The 24,706-nt window shown below is 39.7% G+C and overlaps 1 protein-coding gene across 1 annotated transcript; it reads right to left on the bottom strand.

Annotated features, from left to right (window-relative positions):
- Positions 1-699: 699 nt before the first annotated feature.
- LOC308281435 (uncharacterized protein) lies at positions 700-17,207 on the bottom strand. Its single transcript, XM_080721612.1, has 7 exons — positions 16,883-17,207; positions 14,550-14,600; positions 13,460-13,543; positions 10,703-10,840; positions 10,444-10,583; positions 9,270-9,385; positions 700-1,060 (listed from the first exon to the last, which is right to left on the bottom strand). The coding sequence occupies exons 1-7, from the start codon at positions 17,142-17,144 to the stop codon at positions 916-918; spliced, it is 936 nt and encodes a 311-aa protein (XP_080577738.1). The 5' UTR covers positions 17,145-17,207; the 3' UTR covers positions 700-915.
- Positions 17,208-24,706: the final 7,499 nt, after the last annotated feature.

Below are 24,706 nucleotides of genomic sequence, written 5' to 3'. Positions count from 1 at the left end.
TGAAACATAACAGCACTCAGCAGTGTTCCCTAAAATGAAGCTCATATTTGAACAGTTTGATGAATATGTTTGTGCTTTGCTTCTCAAACTGATTCATTTCAAGGAGACCCGTTTTGATATGCATTAGATTAGGCCATGGGTCCCCAATAACAATACATAACCATAAGGGTCCATTTGGTTCCATTTGTACACTCTCAGAGTTACAGACCTGTAAGGGTCCATTTGGTTCCATTTGTACACTTTCAGAGTTACAGAGCTGTAAGGTTTCATGTCAAGGACCCCAAGTTAATGAATATAAAATAATATTTCTATAAATGCAAATGAATGTAGCCTATATACAATAATTATAAATGCATTTTTATAAAGTGTATTTGCATGTGAAAATTCTGTTCCAGAGGTCCCCCTGAGAAGATGTTTAAGAAATTAAAAACTTTCTTTAAAAATGGCAGATCTACAAGCTCACAGTGTGTCACTTTATGTGAGCTTGAAGATCTGCTATTTTTGAACAAGCAACATCCAAAATAAAGTGAAACTTATTGTGAGGCTGTATTAACCAATTTAGCTGGGGACCCCCTGGATCCCCCTCCAAGGACCCCCTGGGGGTCCCCAGGCCCCATTTAGAGAACCACTGATGTACATAATAATAATAATAATAATGTAATAATGTTACAATAATGATTGATTGAACACGACAAAACATTTATTTGACCTCTGTTTATTAAACAATGATATTAATCCATGTTTCAGTGTTGATTTAACAATGATATTAATCCATGTTTCAGTGTTGATTTAACAATGATATTAATCCATGTTTCAGTGTTTATTAAACAATTATATTAATCCATGTTTCAGTGTTGATTTAACAATGATATTAATCCATGTTTCAGTATAGAGGTGATACAGTGACCATGAGGATCACTGAACAACTCTTTCACACATCCACAGGTAAGAGGAAGAACATGTATAGTCAGCCCATCCTCTATTAGACCCTCCTTGATTAACATAGTAAACACAGTCCAGGTCTCCTTTAGTGTCACCAGGGTGACCAGGATACCAGAACCTGTAGAAATAAACAACATGTCATTCATTACAATACATTTACAATGATTTATTTGATCTCTAAATGTTTAGTTTTTTAACCCCTTAAACCCTGGAATCTCCATTTGGGTCATGTTACTATAGATGAACATATTGTGAAAAAGTGTTTAATCCTGACCTCAAATGATAAGATAAGTATGTAGATACTATTTAGATATAAATGAACTGTCTGTCTGTCTGTCTGTCTGTCTGTCTGTCTGTCTGTCTGTCATCTAATGGTCTGTGTACATTAACTGTTTGTGTAACTTACTGTTTGTACACCAACTGTCTGTCTGCATGCACCAACTGTGTGTGTGTGTGTGTGTGTGTGTGTGTGTGTGCGTGCGTGCGTGCGTGCGTGCGTGCGTGCGTGAATGAATGTATTTTTATTTTCGTGATGATAAGACACCAAACATGAATAAACAATACCACATTCAATCACTGGAGATTGGAGACTGCACAACAATAATAATAAAAAGAAAAGAAATAAAAGAAAATGACAAAACAAAATAAATATACCTCACATGTTTTCTTTGTCCGTTTGTCCCATGCTTTCTCTAAATATTCTGCCAGTCCAAATATCTTGTGTTCAAAAATCCAACCAAGTCTCTCTGCGTCACTTGACCCTATCAAATCTAGGTTTTTAAACGTATTAAATAGTCTTTGACGTACAGTAGCTCATGATACAAAGGGCAGTAGAACATAAAAGTGGAACTCATTCACAATATCAGTTATGTCACAATAAATACAACCCCTCTCTTCCTCCACTACTCCTCTATATCTACCAGTTTCAATAAATACAACCCCTCTCTTCCTCCACTACTCCTCTATATCTACCAGTTTCAATAAATACAACCCCTCTCTTCCTCCACTACTCCTCTATATCTACCAGTTTCAATAAATACAAACCTTCTGTTCCTCCACTACTCCTCTATATCTACCAGTTTCAATAAATACAACCCCTCTCTTCCTCCACTACTCCTCTATATCTACCAGTTTCAATAAATACAACCCCTCTCTTCCTCCACTACTCCTCTATATCTACCAGTTTCAATAAATACAAACCCTCTCTTCCTCCACTACTCCTCTATATCTACCAGTTTCAATAAATACAACCCCTCTCTTCCTCCACTACTCCTCTATATCTACCAGTTTCAATAAATACAACCCCTCTCTTCCTCCACTACTCCTCTATATCTACCAGTTTCAATAAATACAAACCTTCTGTTCCTCCACTACTCCTCTATATCTACCAGTTTCAATAAATACAACCCCTCTCTTCCTCCACTACTCCTCTATATCTACCAGTTTCAATAAACACAACCCCTCTCTTCCTCCACTACTCCTCTATATCTACCAGTTTCAATAAATACAAACCTTCTGTTCCTCCACTACTCCTCTATATCTACCAGTTTCAATAAATACAACCCCTCTCTTCCTCCGCTACTCCTCTATATCTACCAGTTTCAATAAATACAAACCCTCTCTTCCTCCACTACTCCTCTATATCTACCAGTTTCAATAAATACAACCCCTCTCTTCCTCCACTACTCCTCTATATCTACCAGTTTCAATAAATACAACCCTCTCTTCCTCCACTACTCCTCTATATCTACCAGTTTCAATAAATACAACTCTCTTCCTCTGCTACTCCTCTATATCTACCAGTTTCAATAAATACAAACCCTCTCTTCCTCCACTACTCCTCTTTCTACCACTTTTTCGAGTCACGTGTTCAAATACTGGATTCTGATTGGCTAAATTCCGGAGGTTATGAGAGGACAACTGCCGCAAAGTTGTATGAGGACTTGTCCGAGATCAATGCGCCTCAGTGTACATCCGGGGACTTCAGGAGGTAGTCGGAACACCTTTCCCCCAACCAACAAATGACGGTGGCAACGGTCCTATGTTTACTAACGTGCATGCTATAGTCGCCGATTTATTTGGATCCAATGCAATCCGCCAACTTTAAAGCCCCTTTTCTCTGAACCTATGCCTTTCTGGAAGCGAACAGCCTCTATTTACGGCCGGAACGGTACTTCTAACTGACGTTAGCTTAGCTGTAAGCTAGACGCATGGATTAGTATGGAGTTGGCGCCATCTGTTGGTGAGTAGAAGATGTTGTTTGTGGAACTATCTGCTGTCTCGCGGAAGTTTTATAGGCAATAATGATTGTAACTTAAGATCCTTGCAAGTTACAACTATGTGTTTTCTTTCATGTATACGGGAAAAAGTGGTAGAAAAGCTATTTACCACTCGGGGTCGGACATTATGCTCTCATAATGTCCTGAGTGAGGGTGTTATCGGACTCGGCTGCGCCTCGTCCGATAACACCCTCACTGCGGACATTATGAGAGCATAATGTCCTCTCACTCGGGGTAAATTGCTTACATATCTACCAGTTTCAATAAATACAACTCTCTTCCTCCACTACTCCTCTATATCTACCAGTTTCAATAAATACAACTCTCTTCCTCTGCTACTCCTCTATATCTACCAGTTTCAATAAATACAAACCTTCTGTTCCTCCACTACTCCTCTATATCTACCAGTTTCAATAAATACAAACCCTCTCTTCCTCCACTACTCCTCTATATCTACCAGTTTCAATAAATACAACTCTCTGTTCCTCCACTACTCCTCTATATCTACCAGTTTCAATAAATACAAACCCTCTCTTCCTCCACTACTCCTCTATATCTACCAGTTTCAATAAATACAAACCCTCTCTTCCTCCACTACTCCTCTATATCTACCAGTTTCAATAAATACAACTCTCTGTTCCTCCACTACTCCTCTATATCTACCAGTTTCAATAAATACAAACCCTCTCTTCCTCCACTACTCCTCTATATCTACCAGTTTCAATAAATACAACTCTCTTCCTCCACTACTCCTCTATATCTACCAGTTTCAATAAATACAACTCTCTTCCTCTGCTAATCCTCTATATCTACCAGTTTCAATAAATACAAACCTTCTGTTCCTCCACTACTCCTCTATATCTACCAGTTTCAATAAATACAAACCCTCTCTTCCTCCACTACTCCTCTATATTACCAGTTTCAATAAATACAACCCCTCTCTTCCTCCACTACTCCTCTATATCTACCAGTTTCAATAAATACAACTCTCTTCCTCTGCTACTCCTCTATATCTACCAGTTTCAATAAATACAAACCTTCTGTTCCTCCACTACTCCTCTATATCTACCAGTTTCAATAAATACAACCCCTCTCTTCCTCCACTACTCCTCTATATCTACCAGTTTCAATAAATACAACCCCTCTCTTCCTCCACTACTCCTCTATATCTACCAGTTTCAATAAATACAACCCCTCTGTTCCTCCACTACTCCTCTATATCTACCAGTTTCAATACATACAAACCCTCTCTTCCTCCACTACTCCTCTATATCTACCAGTTTCAATAAATACAAACCCTCTCTTCCTCCACTACTCCTCTATATCTACCAGTTTCAATAAATACAACCCCTCTCTTCCTCCGCTACTCCTCTATATCTACCAGTTTCAATAAATACAAACCCTCTCTTCCTCCACTACTCTATATCTACCAGTTTCAATAAATACAACTCTCTTCCTCTGCTACTCCTCTATATCTACCAGTTTCAATAAATACAAACCCTCTCTTCCTCCACTACTCCTCTATATCTACCAGTTTCAATAAATACAACCCCTCTCTTCCTCCGCTACTCCTCTATATCTACCAGTTTCAATAAATACAAACCCTCTCTTCCTCCACTACTCCTCTATATCTACCAGTTTCAATAAATACAACTCTCTTCCTCTGCTACTCCTCTATATCTACCAGTTTCAATAAATACAACCCCTCTCTTCCTCCACTACTCCTCTATATCTACCAGTTTCAATAAATACAACCCCTCTCTTCCTCCACTACTCCTCTATATCTACCAGTTTCAATAAATACAACTCTCTTCCTCTGCTACTCCTCTATATCTACCAGTTTCAATAAATACAAACCTTCTGTTCCTCCACTACTCCTCTATATCTACCAGTTTCAATAAATACAACCCCTCTCTTCCTCCACTACTCCTCTATATCTACCAGTTTCAATAAATACAACCCCTCTCTTCCTCCACTACTCCTCTATATCTACCAGTTTCAATAAATACAACCCCTCTGTTCCTCCACTACTCCTCTATATCTACCAGTTTCAATAAATACAACTCTCTTCCTCCACTACTCCTCTATATCTACCAGTTTCAATAAATACAACTCTCTTCCTCTGCTAATCCTCTATATCTACCAGTTTCAATAAATACAAACCTTCTGTTCCTCCACTACTCCTCTATATCTACCAGTTTCAATAAATACAAACCCTCTCTTCCTCCACTACTCCTCTATATTACCAGTTTCAATAAATACAACCCCTCTCTTCCTCCACTACTCCTCTATATCTACCAGTTTCAATAAATACAACTCTCTTCCTCTGCTACTCCTCTATATCTACCAGTTTCAATAAATACAAACCTTCTGTTCCTCCACTACTCCTCTATATCTACCAGTTTCAATAAATACAACCCCTCTCTTCCTCCACTACTCCTCTATATCTACCAGTTTCAATAAATACAACCCCTCTCTTCCTCCACTACTCCTCTATATCTACCAGTTTCAATAAATACAACCCCTCTGTTCCTCCACTACTCCTCTATATCTACCAGTTTCAATACATACAAACCCTCTCTTCCTCCACTACTCCTCTATATCTACCAGTTTCAATAAATACAAACCCTCTCTTCCTCCACTACTCCTCTATATCTACCAGTTTCAATAAATACAACCCCTCTCTTCCTCCGCTACTCCTCTATATCTACCAGTTTCAATAAATACAAACCCTCTCTTCCTCCACTACTCCTCTATATCTACCAGTTTCAATAAATACAACTCTCTTCCTCTGCTACTCCTCTATATCTACCAGTTTCAATAAATACAAACCCTCTCTTCCTCCACTACTCCTCTATATCTACCAGTTTCAATAAATACAACCCCTCTCTTCCTCCACTACTCCTCTATATCTACCAGTTTCAATAAATACAACTCTCTTCCTCTGCTACTCCTCTATATCTACCAGTTTCAATAAATACAAACCTTCTGTTCCTCCACTACTCCTCTATATCTACCAGTTTCAATAAATACAACCCCTCTCTTCCTCCACTACTCCTCTATATCTACCAGTTTCAATAAATACAACCCCTCTCTTCCTCCACTACTCCTCTATATCTACCAGTTTCAATAAATACAACCCCTCTGTTCCTCCACTACTCCTCTATATCTACCAGTTTCAATACATACAAACCCTCTCTTCCTCCACTACTCCTCTATATCTACCAGTTTCAATAAATACAAACCCTCTCTTCCTCCACTACTCCTCTATATCTACCAGTTTCAATAAATACAACCCCTCTCTTCCTCCGCTACTCCTCTATATCTACCAGTTTCAATAAATACAAACCCTCTCTTCCTCCACTACTCCTCTATATCTACCAGTTTCAATAAATACAACTCTCTTCCTCTGCTACTCCTCTATATCTACCAGTTTCAATAAATACAAACCCTCTCTTCCTCTGCTACTCCTCTATATCTACCAGTTTCAATAAATACAACCCCTCTCTTCCTCCACTACTCCTCTATATCTACCAGTTTCAATAAATACAACTCTCTTCCTCTGCTACTCCTCTATATCTACCAGTTTCAATAAATACAACCCCTCTCTTCCTCCACTACTCCTCTATATCTACCAGTTTCAATAAATACAACCCCTCTCTTCCTCCGCTACTCCTCTATATCTACCAGTTTCAATAAATACAAACCCTCTCTTCCTCCACTACTCCTCTATATCTACCAGTTTCAATAAATACAACCCCTCTCTTCCTCCACTACTCCTCTATATCTACCAGTTTCAATAAATACAACCCCTCTCTTCTTCCTCCACTACTCCTCTATATCTACCAGTTTCAATAAATACAAACCCTCTCTTCCTCCACTACTCCTCTATATCTACCAGTTTCAATAAATACAACCCTCTCTTCCTCCACTACTCCTCTATATCTACCAGTTTCAATAAATACAACCCCTCTCTTCCTCCACTACTCCTCTATATCTACCAGTTTCAATAAATACAACCCCTCTCTTCCTCCACTACTCCTCTATATCTACCAGTTTCAATAAATACAACTCTCTTCCTCTGCTACTCCTCTATATCTACCAGTTTCAATAAATACAACCCCTCTCTTCCTCCACTACTCCTCTATATCTACCAGTTTCAATAAATACAACCCCTCTCTTCCTCCACTACTCCTCTATATCTACCAGTTTCAATAAATACAACTCTCTTCCTCCACTACTCCTCTATATCTACCAGTTTCAATAAATACAACCCCTCTCTTCCTCCACTACTCCTCTATATCTACCAGTTTCAATAAATACAACCCCTCTCTTCCTCCACTACTCCTCTATATCTACCAGTTTCAATAAATACAACCCCTCTGTTCCTCCACTACTCCTCTATATCTACCAGTTTCAATAAATACAACCCCTCTCTTCCTCCACTACTCCTCTATATCTACCAGTTTCAATAAATACAAACCCTCTCTTCCTCCACTACTCCTCTATATCTACCAGTTTCAATAAATACAAACCCTCTCTTCTTCCTCCACTACTCCTCTATATCTACCAGTTTCAATAAATACAACCCCTCTCTTCCTCCGCTACTCCTCTATATCTACCAGTTTCAATAAATACAAACCCTCTCTTCCTCCACTACTCCTCTATATCTACCAGTTTCAATAAATACAAACCCTCTCTTCCTCCACTACTCCTCTATATCTACCAGTTTCAATAAATACAAACCCTCTCTTCCTCCACTACTCCTCTATATCTACCAGTTTCAATAAATACAACTCTCTTCCTCTGCTACTCCTCTATATCTACCAGTTTCAATAAATACAACCCCTCTCTTCCTCCACTACTCCTCTATATCTACCAGTTTCAATAAATACAACCCTCTCTTCCTCCACTACTCCTCTATATCTACCAGTTTCAATAAATACAACCCCTCTCTTCCTCTGCTACTCCTCTATATCTACCAGTTTCAATAAATACAACCCCTCTCTTCCTCCACTACTCCTCTATATCTACCAGTTTCAATAAATACAACCCCTCTCTTCCTCTGCTACTCCTCTATATCTACCAGTTTCAATAAATACAAACCCTCTCTTCCTCCACTACTCCTCTATATCTACCAGTTTCAATAAATACAACCCCTCTCTTCCTCTGCTACTCCTCTATATCTACCAGTTTCAATAAATACAACTCTCTTCCTCTGCTACTCCTCTATATCTACCAGTTTCAATAAATACAACCCCTCTCTTCCTCCACTACTCCTCTATATCTACCAGTTTCAATAAATACAACCCCTCTCTTCCTCTGCTACTCCTCTATATCTACCAGTTTCAATAAATACAACCCCTCTCTTCCTCCACTACTCCTCTATATCTACCAGTTTCAATAAATACAACCCCTCTCTTCCTCCACTACTCCTCTATATCTACCAGTTTCAATAAATACAACCCCTCTCTTCCTCTGCTACTCCTCTATATCTATCAGTTTCAATAAATACAACCCCTCTCTTCCTCCACTACTCCTCTATATCTACCAGTTTCAAGGTGCAGGGGCAACGATCCCAGAAGGGAGTTGGGCACATAGAGATCTTTGTCTTTTGGATAATGGAGCACAAACATACTTTTCACAAGCATAACTTCTTTTTATCATAACAAATGTTCTCAATTTTGGTTTGTGCAACATATCCTGGGACCATTTGTTCTGATATATACTAGGGGTTGACCGATATGGGATTTTCATATTCGATCTCGATATCGATTTGTTGTGATCAAAGAGGCCGATAACCGATATTAAGAACCGATATGCATTTCAAGTATAAAACAGACAAAAAAATACCCCAATTTGAAATAGTGGTTAAAGTGGTTAATTAATTTATATATTTTTCCCATCCTAAATGTTCTAGAGGCTCACATCTAGTCGCCGCATCACCCTAGAATATAGGCTGTATACTAATATTTGTCATTATTTAACACATTTATTATTATCACACTTATTATTATTAGCCTATTAATAATGAAGGTAAAGTCTTACGTTGGTGAGGTCACAGTTGTTCCATCAACCCATTTATAGGATCCTTCTGTGTCTCTGTCAGTCAAACCAATCCACACATAGGTGGTGCCGCTGGGAACAACAAGGTCAACAAGGTCCTGGAAGAAAAGCTTCTGGTTACTTAAAGCTACAATCAGTACGTTTTAGAGGTGGCAACGATTAATTTCTTCTTTAATCGCGATTAATCGCACTCCGATCCTGGAGTTAATCGTGATTAATCACGATTAAAATGGCTAATTTCAAGTCTGCCAAAGGTAGCATGTGTGTGCTACATAAATAATGACCAGAAGTAAGTCCTTGAGAACGTGTTTCTGTTTATTCAATTAAACATGAAGCTCAAGGTGCAAACAACCTTGGTCTTGTCGAGGTCTCCTTTGGGAAGCATTGGACATGCATGCAACTCGTTTTGTGTTGGTAATGACAGCAGTCAAAACGTGAAAGGCTTGAAAACAAACTTTTTAGGGCTCTCTGGAGCTCGGACACAGAACGTCCATGCAGTGATCTTGAGTAACTGTTAACAATTGAATATAGGAAAGCTGACCTCTCATTATCAAAACTAGCACAGCACATAGGTGCAGCCAACAACAGTGTGACATTAACATGCACATTGAAGTGAACAGACAGACTTTAGCCCCTCCACGACCAGGCGTTCCAGAGCTACGCTGTTTTTTGCAAAAAGAGCCGATCTACAAGCACTGCTCCGGGCCGCCAGGGGGTCCCCGACCGGGGGTCCGCGGAGCCGCTGCCTAGACAATACATCCGCGCAAAAATATCAAAAATATCAAAAATATCAAAAGTATCAAAAATATCAAAGTGAAATTCATAGCTTGCTCACTATCTAGATTCAGCTCCCAGACCCAACTTTGAGAATAGCGATTAACAATATTTTTAACGCTGATATCGGCCCAGCTATATATATATATATATATATATATATATCCTTTGTTTATTGACAAACAGAAAATAACTACACAAAAACCAAGCTATGACTAAAACTAAGACTAAATATAATGACATTTTCATCAAATAAAACTAGACAAAGATCAAAATGTGCTGACAAAATCTACACCACACACACACACACACACACACACACACACACACACACACACACACACACACACACACACACACACACACACACACACACACACACCTGTTTCTCTTGGCTGTTCACGATCATCAGGTCAGCCTGTCTTGTTTTACAGAATCTTCTGCTTTCAGCCCAGGTTTTCGTCTCAGTAGAGAGGTAGTAACACACTCCATCAGCATCATCGTATGTAAAACCATCAGTCTCTAAAAACATAAAGAATAAAGTTTAGTCACACCATATTTGCTTCTCTCCATTTGCTCAGATTAATGATAAATGATTAACATGATGTAACAGAGAATAAAAACATTGATGTCTCACTGACCACACAGATTCTTCAGCCTCTTCTTCTGCTCTTCTTCAGTGACTGGGTTGCATGTGGAGATCAACTGTTGATAACTGGACTGGAGCTGCTTGTAACTGTCAGTCACGTTGGCCAGGTCGTTTCTCACCAATTCAAAATCTGTAAGAAGGAGAACCAATCATAAACCATGCAACAATACACTGGGTTTGACCCAGATAATTCACATTATAGACTCTAGAACTATATGTACCACATCCATATCCTCATGCGGAACAACTTTAGTGTTTTGACTTTTGACCTCAGACCTATATTGCCCTACAAAGGCAGAGTGCAGTAACTACATTTTCGGATACACCGACTTATTTGTGTCGCCCAAAAGTCAAATTAGCCTTCATGATATTGGGGGATGAACAATTAGCTCAAGAACAGATATACTATCAGTGTAATATCACTTTTATGCCTATCTAATTTGGCTCATCAGCTGTAACACTTTTAAACCCATGTTTAGTGAAATTCCTGTATGTAGTTACTTTGTAGGGTAGTATTAGATCTCCCACTATTTCGAATTATATGAAAAACTGTTGCAACGAGGTAAAGCTTGTAAGCAACGGGCATTCATGGAATGCAAGACAGCCAAACGTGTGTGTAGCGCCGACCCAAAATGTACCAAAATGTCCTGTAATACTGTTCTGTTGGTATTCACTCTCGTTTTGGGCTTCAAGTGCTGGCAGGTGTGTGCCAGTCACAGGTGTGTGCCAGTCACAGGTGTGTGCCAGTCACAGGTGTGTACCAGTCACAGGTGTGTGCCAGTCACAGGTGTGTGCCAGGCACCTGAGCATGGGTTCTGCCAGAATGTGGGACCTAATGCTATCCTCCAGGATGACAAGGCTCGCCCCCACAGAGCCAGGATCATCAGAGAGAACCTCCAGAATGTGGGAGTGGAGAGGATGGAATGGCCTGCCGTGAGTCCAGACCTCAACCCAGTTGAACACTTGTGGGATCAGCTTGGGTGAGCTGGACGTGCTAGAGTGACCAACCATCCTGGTTGGTGACCAGTATGAGGAGGAGGAGCCAAGCTGTTGTGACCCTGACACTGAGTGTAACATTAATAAAGTGGGAGAGTGCAATCTTCAATGCTCCAAGCAACAAAGGTGAATACCAACATAGGAGTATTACAGGCCATTTTTGGCTAATTTTGGGTCAGCGCTATACCCATTTGGCTGTATTGCTCATTCCACGAATACCTGATGCTTACACGCATATAAACATGTGATAAAAATGATATAAAATGATATACATTGATAAAAATAATATAAACTACAATACCAATTGATATTATTAACTCAGTTACTGCCAATTAAATATGCCTTCTTTGGGTTCTCCCTGCCAGCCCTCTCCATAGACTTCCATGTAATTTATAGTGCACAGATCATGCACGCCCATGCACAGATCATGCACCATGTTTGTGCAGGCTGTTCACAGCTTTCAAACAAAAAAAACAGATTGGAAATCCGTTCAGGCATTCTTGAGATAATAGCCATTATGTTTTACATGTTATGTAAGCAAAGATGGCTATCCTGTATGAAAGATGGGGTTGTATGGGGGTGGAACATGCAAAATCGCGATTAAAATCATGTTTACTAGATTTAATGGGGTCCAAACATTTTTTTTTTGTTTTTTTTCTAAGTAAAAGTCGATTTAAGTCGTCTGGCAGGGAAGTCCATAGTGAGAAAGTTGATCTAAAAGTCGTTTGGCACTGTATGAGTTAAAGGACCTACACCATGAATTTTCACTTTTTCCATTTTAAAACCTTTTTTTGGGGTCCCACTGGCACCTTCTATCCTCACAAAGTCCTATTTCTGACCGTTGTGTCTTTCTCTGGTTTTGGGCAGACAGAGATGAAAAGCTTTCCACGGGTTCTCAGAACAGTGCTGTTCTGAGAGTTGACGAGAGTGACGTCACTCTCGGATTCCCGTTTTTAAAAAAAGTAAAAAAAAGAGTAAAAAAAAAATTTTTCAAAAAAAACATTTTTTTTTCAAAACTTTTTTTTTTCAAAAAAAATGCAATGCAGTCAAAGAGTCAGAGTTTTTTTTTTCAAAAAAAATTTTTTTTTCAAAAAAAATTTTTTTTTCAAAATTTCTTTTTTCAAAACTTTTCAAAAAAAAAAATTTTCAAAACTTTTCAAAAAAAAATTTTTTCAAAACAATTTTTTTCAAAAAAAATTTTTTTAATTTTTTTCTTCAAAAAACTTTTTACAAAAAAATTTTTTTTCAAAAAACTTTTTTTTCAAAAACTTTTTTTTTTTTCAAAAAACTTTTTTTTTCAAAAAACTTTTTTTTTTTCAAAAAACTTTTTTTTTTTCTGGAAAAACCCCACTAGATGCGCCCCTGAGCAAACAGAGGCCGTTTTGGTATTGCAGCTGGAGAGCCTCATTATAGTAGAGCTAGAACAAACAAAAAGAATGGTCAGAGTGTTTTTTGAGGGTTAAAACCTGTCTAAGACTCAATTTTGAGCATATATTTATACAAAAAATATAGTTTTAAAAGCATGGTGTAGGCCCTTTAAGGAGATATAATGGACAAAAGTCAAGTTACCTTACTTTTTGTGCACCGTTTTTATGTGTATTTAGTTTTTTAGTTTTTTCTCAATACCTTTGCTTTTCTTTTTTTAAATTAGTATTTTATTGGATTTTTTTCCTTTAAAAACAGTACACCAGCACAAGGGCTGACACATAATAGACACAACTTAACAACACAACGATGCAGGCAGATTACTGACAACTGCTTTTCTGCAGTTCCTGTTGTAGCTTCTCAATAGCTTCTCCCATCTTGGCTTCACTCGCAGACAATCTGGAAGCCAAATCTGAAAAGGACAAAAAAGGAGAAGAAAAAAAGTGTTTGTGTATTTTTATATCAAAGGCTATTCTTAATTATTTCCTGTGAACAGAAACGTGCTGCGTGATGACATTGACAGGTCCGCTTGCATATAAATGAACCTTTGATTACATTCACCTGTTTGTTTCCCATTGCTGGCATTCCTCCAAACACAGCTGTTTTTCTTTTAATTATAGAGCTACTCCGTTTTGAATCTCTTTCAAGATGACTTCCAAACTATGTATTACTCATTGTAAACTTAATGAGCACAATAAAATATGTATCTGTAAACATTATAGGTTAGAATAATAAGCAACTTGGTAACACACATTCTGTACAAGAGGCAGTCTGGTTGTGTTTCTTTGCCTTGCTATTGAGGGCTACAAACAAAACATTAAGCATCACATGACTCAGATTTTACATCCCATCGCCTGAAGGGCTGGTCCCTTCTGATTGGTTCAGAAACACACAGGCTTCCTTTTCAGACTGAAACTTCAAAATAAAATACCCAAAATAGGCATTTCACTGGGTCCTTATATCAAATCCTATTTTCTATTTCCTATTTCCTTGCTTGTGTGTTAGTCCCTCCCATTGAGGAAATAGAGGAGAAGAGACATCCCAGTTCTGATGACATGATTGGCCAGTAGTCACATGACTGGCAGCGTGGTCTCCGGCAATCGCAGACGTCCGCTCTCCAGTTGTTGCTCGTCGCTCCAATGAACTGCAGCGGCCAATGAGGCATCTAGCTTTTTATATCTATGGGTGAAGGTAACGAAGCGTCGCCCCGTTCGGATGGTTTGCGCCCGGTCGCACGTTGTTTCGTCTTTGTTTTAACTTTGTATTGAATTGCTCCGCTTGAACGATCCAGGTTTGAACGCAGCATCAGAGAGAGAGTAGGTGGAAAGACTGATAAAAAAATAAGTTTTTCTATTCTTTCTTTTCTATTTTATTTTATTCTTAGTCTTTTCTCAAAAATGCATACATAAACCACTCACTGGATTGGAGAGTGTCCAGCTTCTTCTGGATGGCACACCTGGCAGCCATTGCTGGAGAGAGAGAATGAATGAATGAATGAATGAATGGATGGATGGATGGATGGATGGATGGATGGATGGATGAATGAATGAATGAATGAATGAATGAATGAATGGATGGATGGATGGATGGATGGATGGATGGATGAATGAATGAATGAATGAATGAATGAATGAATGAATGGATGGATGGATGGATGGATGGATGGATGGGTATGGAGGAAAAAAAATGACAGAATTCAAAATAAATACATAAATTAATAAATGACATTATAAATACAAAAATGCAAAAATAAATAGATATATATGTAAAGAAATGTAAAAAAGAATAATTAAATGTATATATGTATTTATACAAATGTATTTATAAAAATAAATATATACATAAATAAATATGTAACCCCCCCCCCCCCCCTGAGGACCGGCGGTCCGCGAGAGACCCCCCGGTGGAGGGTCGACGGACCCTTCGCACGGTGGCCGTGAGTTAACCGCCCTGCAGGGGTCCCTCGCCGCCGACCACGGGGCGACCGCAGCGGAGGTCCGTGAGAGGTGCCGTGGGACGCCGGTGAGTGTCGCCAGCCACGGTCAGCGGCCCCGTGGTCAGCGGCGAGGGACCCCCGCAGGGCGGCCGACTCAGCGGCCACCGTGCGGGGGTCCCTCGCCACTGATATTTATTATTAAAAGAAGCTATTTGCTAATTATTAAGAAACGTGTTATTTTCCAGTGTTCAATAATGGATTTTCTGCAATAAGAATTAATCACCGGTGATTAGGCACCGGTGGCAGTGTTGGGTGGCGAAATCAGCCGATCTACAAGCCCACAAAGCGTTGCACTTGCGATGCGTTGTGAGCTTGTAGGTCTGCTGTTTTCAGCCATATTGTGTGACGTCAGTCGCAAGCGCCGGAAGCGTGCCGAAGAAGCACCCTGAGTGGAAAAAGTACTGACACTGCCTACGAACTGGGGTCGGTCGCTTTAAACAGGGACGGATTAACCCCCACGAGGGCCCCTGGCCGCACATTTTTTAAGGCCCCCCCAACCCCCACCATAACCCCCCTTCCCACTCCACGTGCACTACCCAGCTCGGATTTTATGCCATGATGATCATCTGTGGGCCAAGAAAGCACCTGTAGCCCACACATTTGATATTTGATTAACATTTAATTTTAGTAAATTGTCAATGACCACGCAGCCGAGTTCCCCCAAGGGCCCCTGAGAGCCAAGGGCCCCTGGCAACGGCCCCACCGGCCCAATGGTTAATCCAGCCCTGGCTTTAAAACATCAATGAAGAAGTGGGGCCTGGCTGGCGGACAGTGCGACATGCGAGTGCACTGAGTGCAGTGACCCTGAGCAGACTGCCGACCATCAGGGACGTGCTGGCCATTGGGAAAAGCGGGGCAACTCCCGAACAGCCGGTTCATTCCTGGCCGGTCCAGGCCAGCCATTAGGAAAAAATTAAAAATAAATGTCGGCCTTCGTTCCATTTTGGGGGCTGGACAGCCAACAAAGTAAATCGTCACTGTCGGACAGAAACCTTGTATCTCCAAGTTTGAAAGCAAAGCCCTGCTTCATCATACAAGGCCGTCGCACAAAAGTAGTGAAAACAGCAGATCTACAAGCACACAGTGTGCTTGTAGATCGGCTGTTTTCACTACTTTTAAATCATAGTTTAAATCATTTTTAAAATGATAAATACAAAACAAACGGTTTTGGACATACAAGGTTTCCACCCGACAACGACGAAATATAACTCATGTACAGTAATTGGCCCACTGGCTTGTCACTTGTCATGACCTGAAATAGCAAATCTTTGAGTAGCAGCAGCGCTATAGAGAGAGATCTCTCTCTACAGCGCACAATGAGGGCCTCTGCAACTTGTTTTCCCAGGCTGAATCAGGGGCCCAGCACGTCCCTGCCGACCATATTATCACCACCTGCCCTTTATACAGACCACCCTCGGAAGCCAGACTCTTCCACCAAGGACCCCCGATGCTGGCATGGCTACACAACACCTAGTTGGACCTCTGACGTTACACCAAAGAAACATGGATGGATGGATGGATGGATGGATGGATAGATGGATGGATGGATGGATGGGTGAGTGAGTGAGTGAGTGAGTGAGTGAGTGGGTGGGTGGGTGAGTGAGTGAGTGAGTGAGTGAGTGAGTGAGTGAGTGAGTGAGTGAGTGAGTGAGTGAATGAATGAATGAATGAATGAATGAATGAATGAATGAGTGAATGAATGAATGAAAAATGAGTGAGTGAGTGCATATCACAGAGAAACAGTGTTGAACCAACCTGTTTTCAGGCCATGGACCTCCTTCATCACATCGCTCAGGGAGGGGGGGCACTCCTGAGCCCCCCCCACCCCCACCTCACACACACACAACAGCAGCAGCACAAGCAGCACCGGAGCAGCCTTCATTCTGGAAACATCTGGAGCAGCCTTCATTCTGGAAACATCTGGAGCAGACTTCATTCTGGAAACATCTGGAGCAGCCTTCATTCTGGAAACATCTGGAGCAGCCTTCATTCTGGAAACATCTGGAGCAGCCGTCATTCTGGAAACATCTGGACTGTTAGGTGTCGTTCAGCCCAATTTATTGGTTGTTGCTGCTAGGCTGTCTTGTTCTGATTGGACGCTGGTGTAAGGCGGTGTGTTTACGGCTAACATGGATTGGTCTCTCGCCCCCTCAGGTCTGCATGGTGATGCCAACCTCCTGGAATTCACCCAGGAAGCAAACAAACACACCAGCGATGCCAACAGCACCCATGAACCCTCTGGAGCTCACCTCACCTCACCTCACCTCACCTCACCTCACCTCACCTCACCTCACCTCACCTCACCTCACCTTCTGGACCTCACCTCACCTCACCTCACCTCACCTCACCTCACCTCACCTCACCTCACCTCACCTCACCTTCTGGACCTCACCTCACCTCACCTCACCTCACCTCACCTCACCTCACCTTCTGGACCTCACCTCACCTCACCTCACCTCACCTCACCTCACATCAGAGCCCTCACCCTTGCCATGTTCAAAAGTCTCCCTCTAAACCCACCTCTTCAGACTTGTCTTCCCCGCCTAAGGGTCCATTCATACTCCACTATTAGAGCCTCATTTATTTGGGTTGGGCTCTGTCTAAACTATGATATGGTGTCATTCAGAGGATTCTAATCTGAATGACTCCATATCATAGTTTAGAATGAGCCGAACCTAAATAAATCAGGCTCTAAAAGTGGAGCATGAATGGACCCTAACTCTACTCTCCATTTCTGCTCTTTTAATCTTAGCCCTTAACATTTTTTACCTTTTTTAGCCTTTTAACTTTTCTCTCCTGAATAAAGTTGTTTATTTGTTTTAATTTATTTTGTAAAGAGACTTTGGGTACTTGAAAAATCGCTATATAAAGTCTGATGTATTATAAATTGTATTATTATTGTTGGTTCAGTGGGACAATCATGTTTGTACTTTGTTGTTGACACACACACACACACACACACACACACACACACACACACACACACACACACACACACACACACACACACACACACACACACACACACACACACTCTCTCTCTCTCTCTCTCTCTCTCTCTCTCTCCCCCCCCCCCCCCCCCCCCCCCCCCTCTCTCTCTCTCTCTCTCTCTCTCTCTCTCTCTCTCTCTCTCTCTCTCTCTCTCTAGAGCAGGGGTTTTCAAAGTGGGTGACGGGGCACCCTGGGGTGCCGTGACGGCAGTCCATATTTGATAATATTTGGAATTTATTTGGTATAATTTTAAACTTGAAGTACAACGTTATTTTCATTCAGTTCTAACCAAAATGGCTATTATCTCAACGCTTTCCTCGCAACATAATCACTAAAATATCATCACTGTCGGGCAGAAACCTCGTATCTCTAAGTTTCAAATGTGTGCGTCTTTTGGTAAAGCAAAGCCCTGCTTCATCATACAAGACTGTCGCACAAAACTAGTGAAAACAGCCGATCTACAAGCACACAAGATTGTAGATCTGCTGTTTTCACTAGTTTAGTACATTTCATAGATGACAAATTTTACTGAAACATACATAAACTTTTTCCACCACTGATTCTTGTTCCAGGGACCCCCCAGAAGGAAAGATTATATATATATATATATATATATATATATATATTAGTGCTGTCCAACGATTAAATATTTTAATCGCGATTAATCGCATGATTTATCTAGTTAATCGTGCGATTAATCGCACATAAGTCATACGTTTTTATCGGTTCACAATGTACCTTAGAGGGATATTTCTCAAGTCTTGTATACCTCTATTAACATGGGAGTGGAAAAATATGCTGGCTTTATGCAAAATTATGTTAATCTTTTATTGGAAATCAATTAAAACCCCAAATAAATCATAATGTTACTGCATTAAACAGGCGGCAGCAGATGTGTATAAGGATCTGCTTAATTTGCTTAATCTAAATGTACTTAGTAATATGAGTTCTGTAGTAGTTTGTTGAGTAGTTTTGTCACAATGAAAAAAAAAGAAAAGAAAAAGATTTTAGAGGTATTAATAAAATTATTAAAATTCAATAAATTGTCACTTTAAAAATTTGCAGATCATTAAGCTGATCATATGGGGACCTCCCCCTCCCCAAAAATAACTGCTGTAATAACAATAATGTTGAAAACCACTGTCCTAAACCGCGGTTAGGCCAAATAGCTAAAATAAATAAATATGCGATTAATTGCGATTAAAATAATTAATCGCGATTAACATAGCGGTGAGTTAACTGCGATTAAATGAGTTAATTTGGACAGCCCTAATATATATATATATATATTCAAAGATGTGCAAAAAGAAATCCTGATCCTAAAACAATATATATATATATAGCAGATCTAAAGGCCCATAGCACAGCACTCAGTGCCGCGCTATGAGCTTGTAGATCTATGGCGCTATGAGCTTGTAGATCTATGGCGCTATGAGCTTGTAATGGCACTATGAGCTTGTAGATCTATGGCGCTATGAGCTTGTAGATCTATGGCGCTATGAGCTTGTAGATCTATGGCGCTATGAGCTTGTAATGGCACTATGAGCTTGTAGATCTATGGCGCTATGAGCTTGTAGATCTATGGTGCTATGAGCTTGTAGATCTATGGTGCTATGAGCTTGTAGATCTATGGCGCTATGAGCTTGTAGATCTATGGTGCTATGAGCTTGAAGATCTATGGCGCTATGAGCTTGTAGATCTATGAACTGTACTGTCCTAGACTCTGCAAAGCAAACTTCTATAATAAAGTATTCAATCAATCAAGCAGTTGCTGTCCTGCTGCTAGTGATGAAATGGAACAAATATTGACCCAAACATTTACTGGACTCCTCTGGTGTGTGTGTGTGTGTGTGTGTGTGTGTGTGTGTGTGTGTGTGTGTGTGTGTGTGTGTGTGTGTGTGTGTGTGTGTGTGTGTGTGTGTGTGTGTGTGTGTGTGTACAAAGAGTATGTTTGTGTATCAAACATCATGACTTCTCAGCAATGATGATGTGCGCTACACAAACAAACACTTTGTACATATAATATTCATTCATTATTATGATTAGTTTTTCATTTTACTAAAACATTTACTCCAGGTTTTTCTATGACCCGCCTGGGGTGGTTAAACATGTCTCCATACCTGTTAGTATAAATGACATTTATGATATTTTAAGATGACATAATGTCTGTTAGACAGCACACCGTATGTGTTACAAGTGTCAAGGACATTCTGTTTTGGAACAACATGACTGATAGATGTGTTGAGATGTTGTTAACTGAACAACATGACTGATAGATGTGTTGAGATGTTGTTAACTGAACAACATGACTGATAGATGTGCTGAGATGTTGTTAACTGAACAACATGACTGATAGATGTGTTGAGATGTTGTTAACTGAACAACATGACTGATAGATGTGTTGAGATGTTGTTAACTGAACAACATGACTGATAGATGTGCTGAGATGTTGTTAACTGAACAACATGACTGATAGATGTGTTGAGATGTTGTTAACTGAACAACATGACTGATAGATGTGTTGAGATGTTGTTAACTGAACAACATGACTGATAGATGTGTTGAGATGTTGTTAACTGAACAACATGACTGATAGATGTGTTGAGATGTTGTTAACTGAACAACATGACTGATAGATGTGTTGAGATGTTGTTAACTGAACAACATGACTGATAGATGTGTTGAGATGTTGTTAACTGAACAACATGACTGATAGATGTGTTGAGATGTTGTTAACTGAACAACATGACTGATAGATGTGTTGAGATGTTGTTAACTGAACAACATGACTGATAGATGTGTTGAGATGTTGTTAACTGAACAACATGACTGATAGATGTGTTGAGATGTTGTTAACTGAACAACATGACTGATAGATGTGTTGAGATGTTGTTAACTGAACAACATGACTGATAGATGTGTTGAGATGTTGTTAACTGAACAACATGACTGATAGATGTGTTGAGATGTTGTTAACTGAACAACATGACTGATAGATGTGTTGAGATGTTGTTAACTGAACAACATGACTGATAGATGTGTTGAGATGTTGTTAACTGAACAACATGACTGATAGATGTGTTGAGATGTTGTTAACTGAACAACATGACTGATAGATGTGTTGAGATGTTGTTAACTGAACAACATGACTGATAGATGTGTTGAGATGTTGTTAACTGAACAACATGACTGATAGATGTGTTGAGATGTTGTTAACTGAACAACATGACTGATAGATGTGTTGAGATGTTGTTAACTGAACAACATGACTGATAGATGTGTTGAGATGTTGTTAACTGAACCCAACATGACTGATAGATGTGTTGAGATGTTGTTAACTGAACAACATGACTGATAGATGTGTTGAGATGTTGTTAACTGAACAACATGACTGATAGATGTGTTGAGATGTTGTTAACTGAACAACATGACTGATAGATGTGCTGAGATGTTGTTAACTGCAGGTCTGTGTAAAGGTGGTGAGCACTTGGATAAGGATTAGGAGAAAGACAAACATGCCCTGGCTACCCACCTTAATTAGCCTTAATGTCTGTTTACAGTTATGACTAATAAAGTATTGTGTTATCCTTTTAGCATTAATGTCTGACTGTACCACTGTTTACATTTATGACTAATAAAGTATTGTGTTATCCTTTAGCCTTGATGTCTGACTGTACCTCTGTTTACATTTATGACTAATAAAGTATTGTGTTATCCTTTTAGCCTTAATGTCTGACTATACCTCTGTTTACATTTATGACTAATAAAGTATTGTGTTATCCTTTTAGCCTTATTGTCTGACTGTACCTCTGTTTACATTTATGACTAATAAAGTATTGTGTTATCCTTTTAGCCTTATTGTCTGACTGTACCACTGTTTACATTTATGACTAATACAGTATTGTGTTATCCTTTTAGCCTTAATGTCTGACTGTACCTCTGTTTACATTTATGACTAATAAAGTATTGTGTTATCCTTTTAGCATTGATGTCTGACTGTACCTCTGTTTACATTTATGACTAATAAAGTATTGTGTTATCCTTTTAGCATTGATGTCTGACTGTACCTCTGTTTACATTTATGACTAAAGTATGTTTGTTTAGCCTTAAAGGAGTAGTTCACCCCCAAAATGATTTGTTTCTATTGATTACTCATGCTATAGAGACTTGAGGTCAATAATAATTGTTGGTATTTATTGCATTCCTAAGACAACAATGTGATTATAGTAAATGTACCACCATTGATTCCGGATGGGGACCCAAATGCATGGCCCTGGATGGGGAAACCATCAGGGTAAATTTACTATAATCATTGTTTTGTCTTAGGAATGCAACAAATAGCAAAACATATTATTGAACTCAAGTCTCCATGGTAGGCTATGAGTAATCAATAGAAAAAAGTCATTTTGGGGGTGAACTACTCCTTTAATGTATGACTCTGTTTACATTTATGACTAATAAAGTATTGTTATGCTTTTAGTCTTGATATCTGACTGTACCTCTATGATTACATTTTTACATGTATAACTAATTCAAGAATTCAATCAATAAATCAGAGAACAGTCAATAGAAGTGCATGACATAGACTGTTTAAACGACAATAGAAATGTGTAACCTTCGTGGCAAGGGGGAAATTCAAGGGGCTTGAAAATATAATGGTCACATGACCACAAATGTGTTCCATTGCCTAGATCAGGGCTCTTCAACAGGGGGTCCGGGACCCCTAGGGGGTCCTCAGAGTTACTACAGGGGGTCCTCCAAATCTTTGTGTGATAGAAACTTTCCCTCCTTTTTTTAACCACCCTAGCGTCCATATTCTGAGAACTTTAGCCAAAAATAGCCGATCTACAAGTTGCAAGGCGTTGGTTGAGCTTGTAGATCGGCAATTTTCAGCTATTTTGGCTATTTTCGGCTTTGGTGTAGTGGGGAAAAAGAGCAGACTAAGTACAGAGTGAAAAGTCAAGTTTATTAAGTATTGACGGTTCAAGTGGTTAAATATCTGAAAACACAAATTGACATGAATCCAAAATACACTTATTATTGTGCTGTCAAACAATGAAACTATATGGAATCTATGAACAGCTTGTGGGGGTCCCTCTCTCTCAACTAAGGGGTCCTTGGCCTGAAAACGTTGAAGACCCCTGGCCTAGATGCTGTGACTGTACCCAGTGTCTCAGTTTACCCCGCAATCCCCGACAACTCATTGTTAGTTCAGTAGAGGAGCGTGTGTGTGTGTGTGTGTGTGTGTGTGTGTGTGTGTGTGTGTGTGTGTGTGTGTGTGTGTGTGTGTGTGTACAAAGAGTATGTTTGTGCAGCAAACATCATCATTTCTCAGCAATGATGATGTGCGCTACACAAACAAACACTTTGTACATACTGTATAAAATATTAATTATTATGATTTGTTTTTCATTTTACCAAAAAATTACTCCGGGTTTTAGACATTTTTACATTTATGACTAATAAAGTATTGTGTTATCCTTTTAGCATTAATGTCTGACTGTACCTCTGTTTACATTTATGACTAATAAAGTATTGTGTTATCCTTTTAGCCTTAATCTGACTGTACCTCAATTCAATTCAATTTTCAATTCACTTCAATTTTATTGTGCAAGTGTCAAATCATAACAAGTTATCTCAAGACACTTTACAAAGTGAGAGAGAGAGAGGGGAGGGGGGGGGGGGGGGCAGAAGTGGGGGAGAGAGGGAGAGACAGACAGGGGAAAGGGAGGGGTGGGGGGGCAGGAGGGGGGTAATAATTATACATTCTATTTGTAGCACACTTTATATTTGTGACAGATCTCAAAGTGCTACATTCAAAAGGTCAGAGAAACAAAGCTAAACACATTGAAACGGACTAAAGAAACCTGTATAAGGTAACCTTAGAACAGTGCACAGTTTCACACCTTGTTTAATACAAATCAGAAAAGCATTAAAAGCACACAGTGATCACCCATTATTACACAACACACACACACACACACACACACACACACACACACACACACACACACACACACACACACACACACACACACACACACACACACACACGATCTGCATGTGCGGTGCGTGTGTGTGCGTGGGGAGGGCAGGGGGTGGGCACACGCACACACATACACAGGTGCTGCATGCGTGTGCGTGTTCCTCTGTTTACGTTCATTTACATTGTGATTATAGTAGCCTAAATTTACCCCCATTGATTCCAGATGGGGACCCGAATGCATGGCTCTGGATGGGGAAACCATCAGGGTATATTTACTATAATCATTTTTTTTGTCTTAGGAATGCGATAAATAGCAAAACATAGTATTGAACTCAAGTCTCCTTGGCATGACTAATCAATAGAAAAAAGTCATTTTGGGGGTGAACTACTCCTTTAATGTCTGACTCTAACCCTAACCCTTAATGACTGACTGTACAGTCAATAGAAATGTCTAAACAACAATATAAATGTGTAACACAGACTGTCTAAACAACAATAGAAATGTGTAACACAGACTGTCTAAACAACAATAGAAATGTGTAACACAGACTGACTGTACAGTCAAGTGGTTGTGGGGAGAACTGACCCCATAATGGTCCCTT

Source organism: Nannobrachium achirus, assembly GCF_963921795.1.
Source record: "Nannobrachium achirus genome assembly, chromosome: 3".
Classification (NCBI taxonomy): Eukaryota; Metazoa; Chordata; class Actinopteri; order Myctophiformes; family Myctophidae; genus Nannobrachium; species Nannobrachium achirus.
This window is presented reverse-complemented; position numbering and strand designations above follow the sequence as displayed.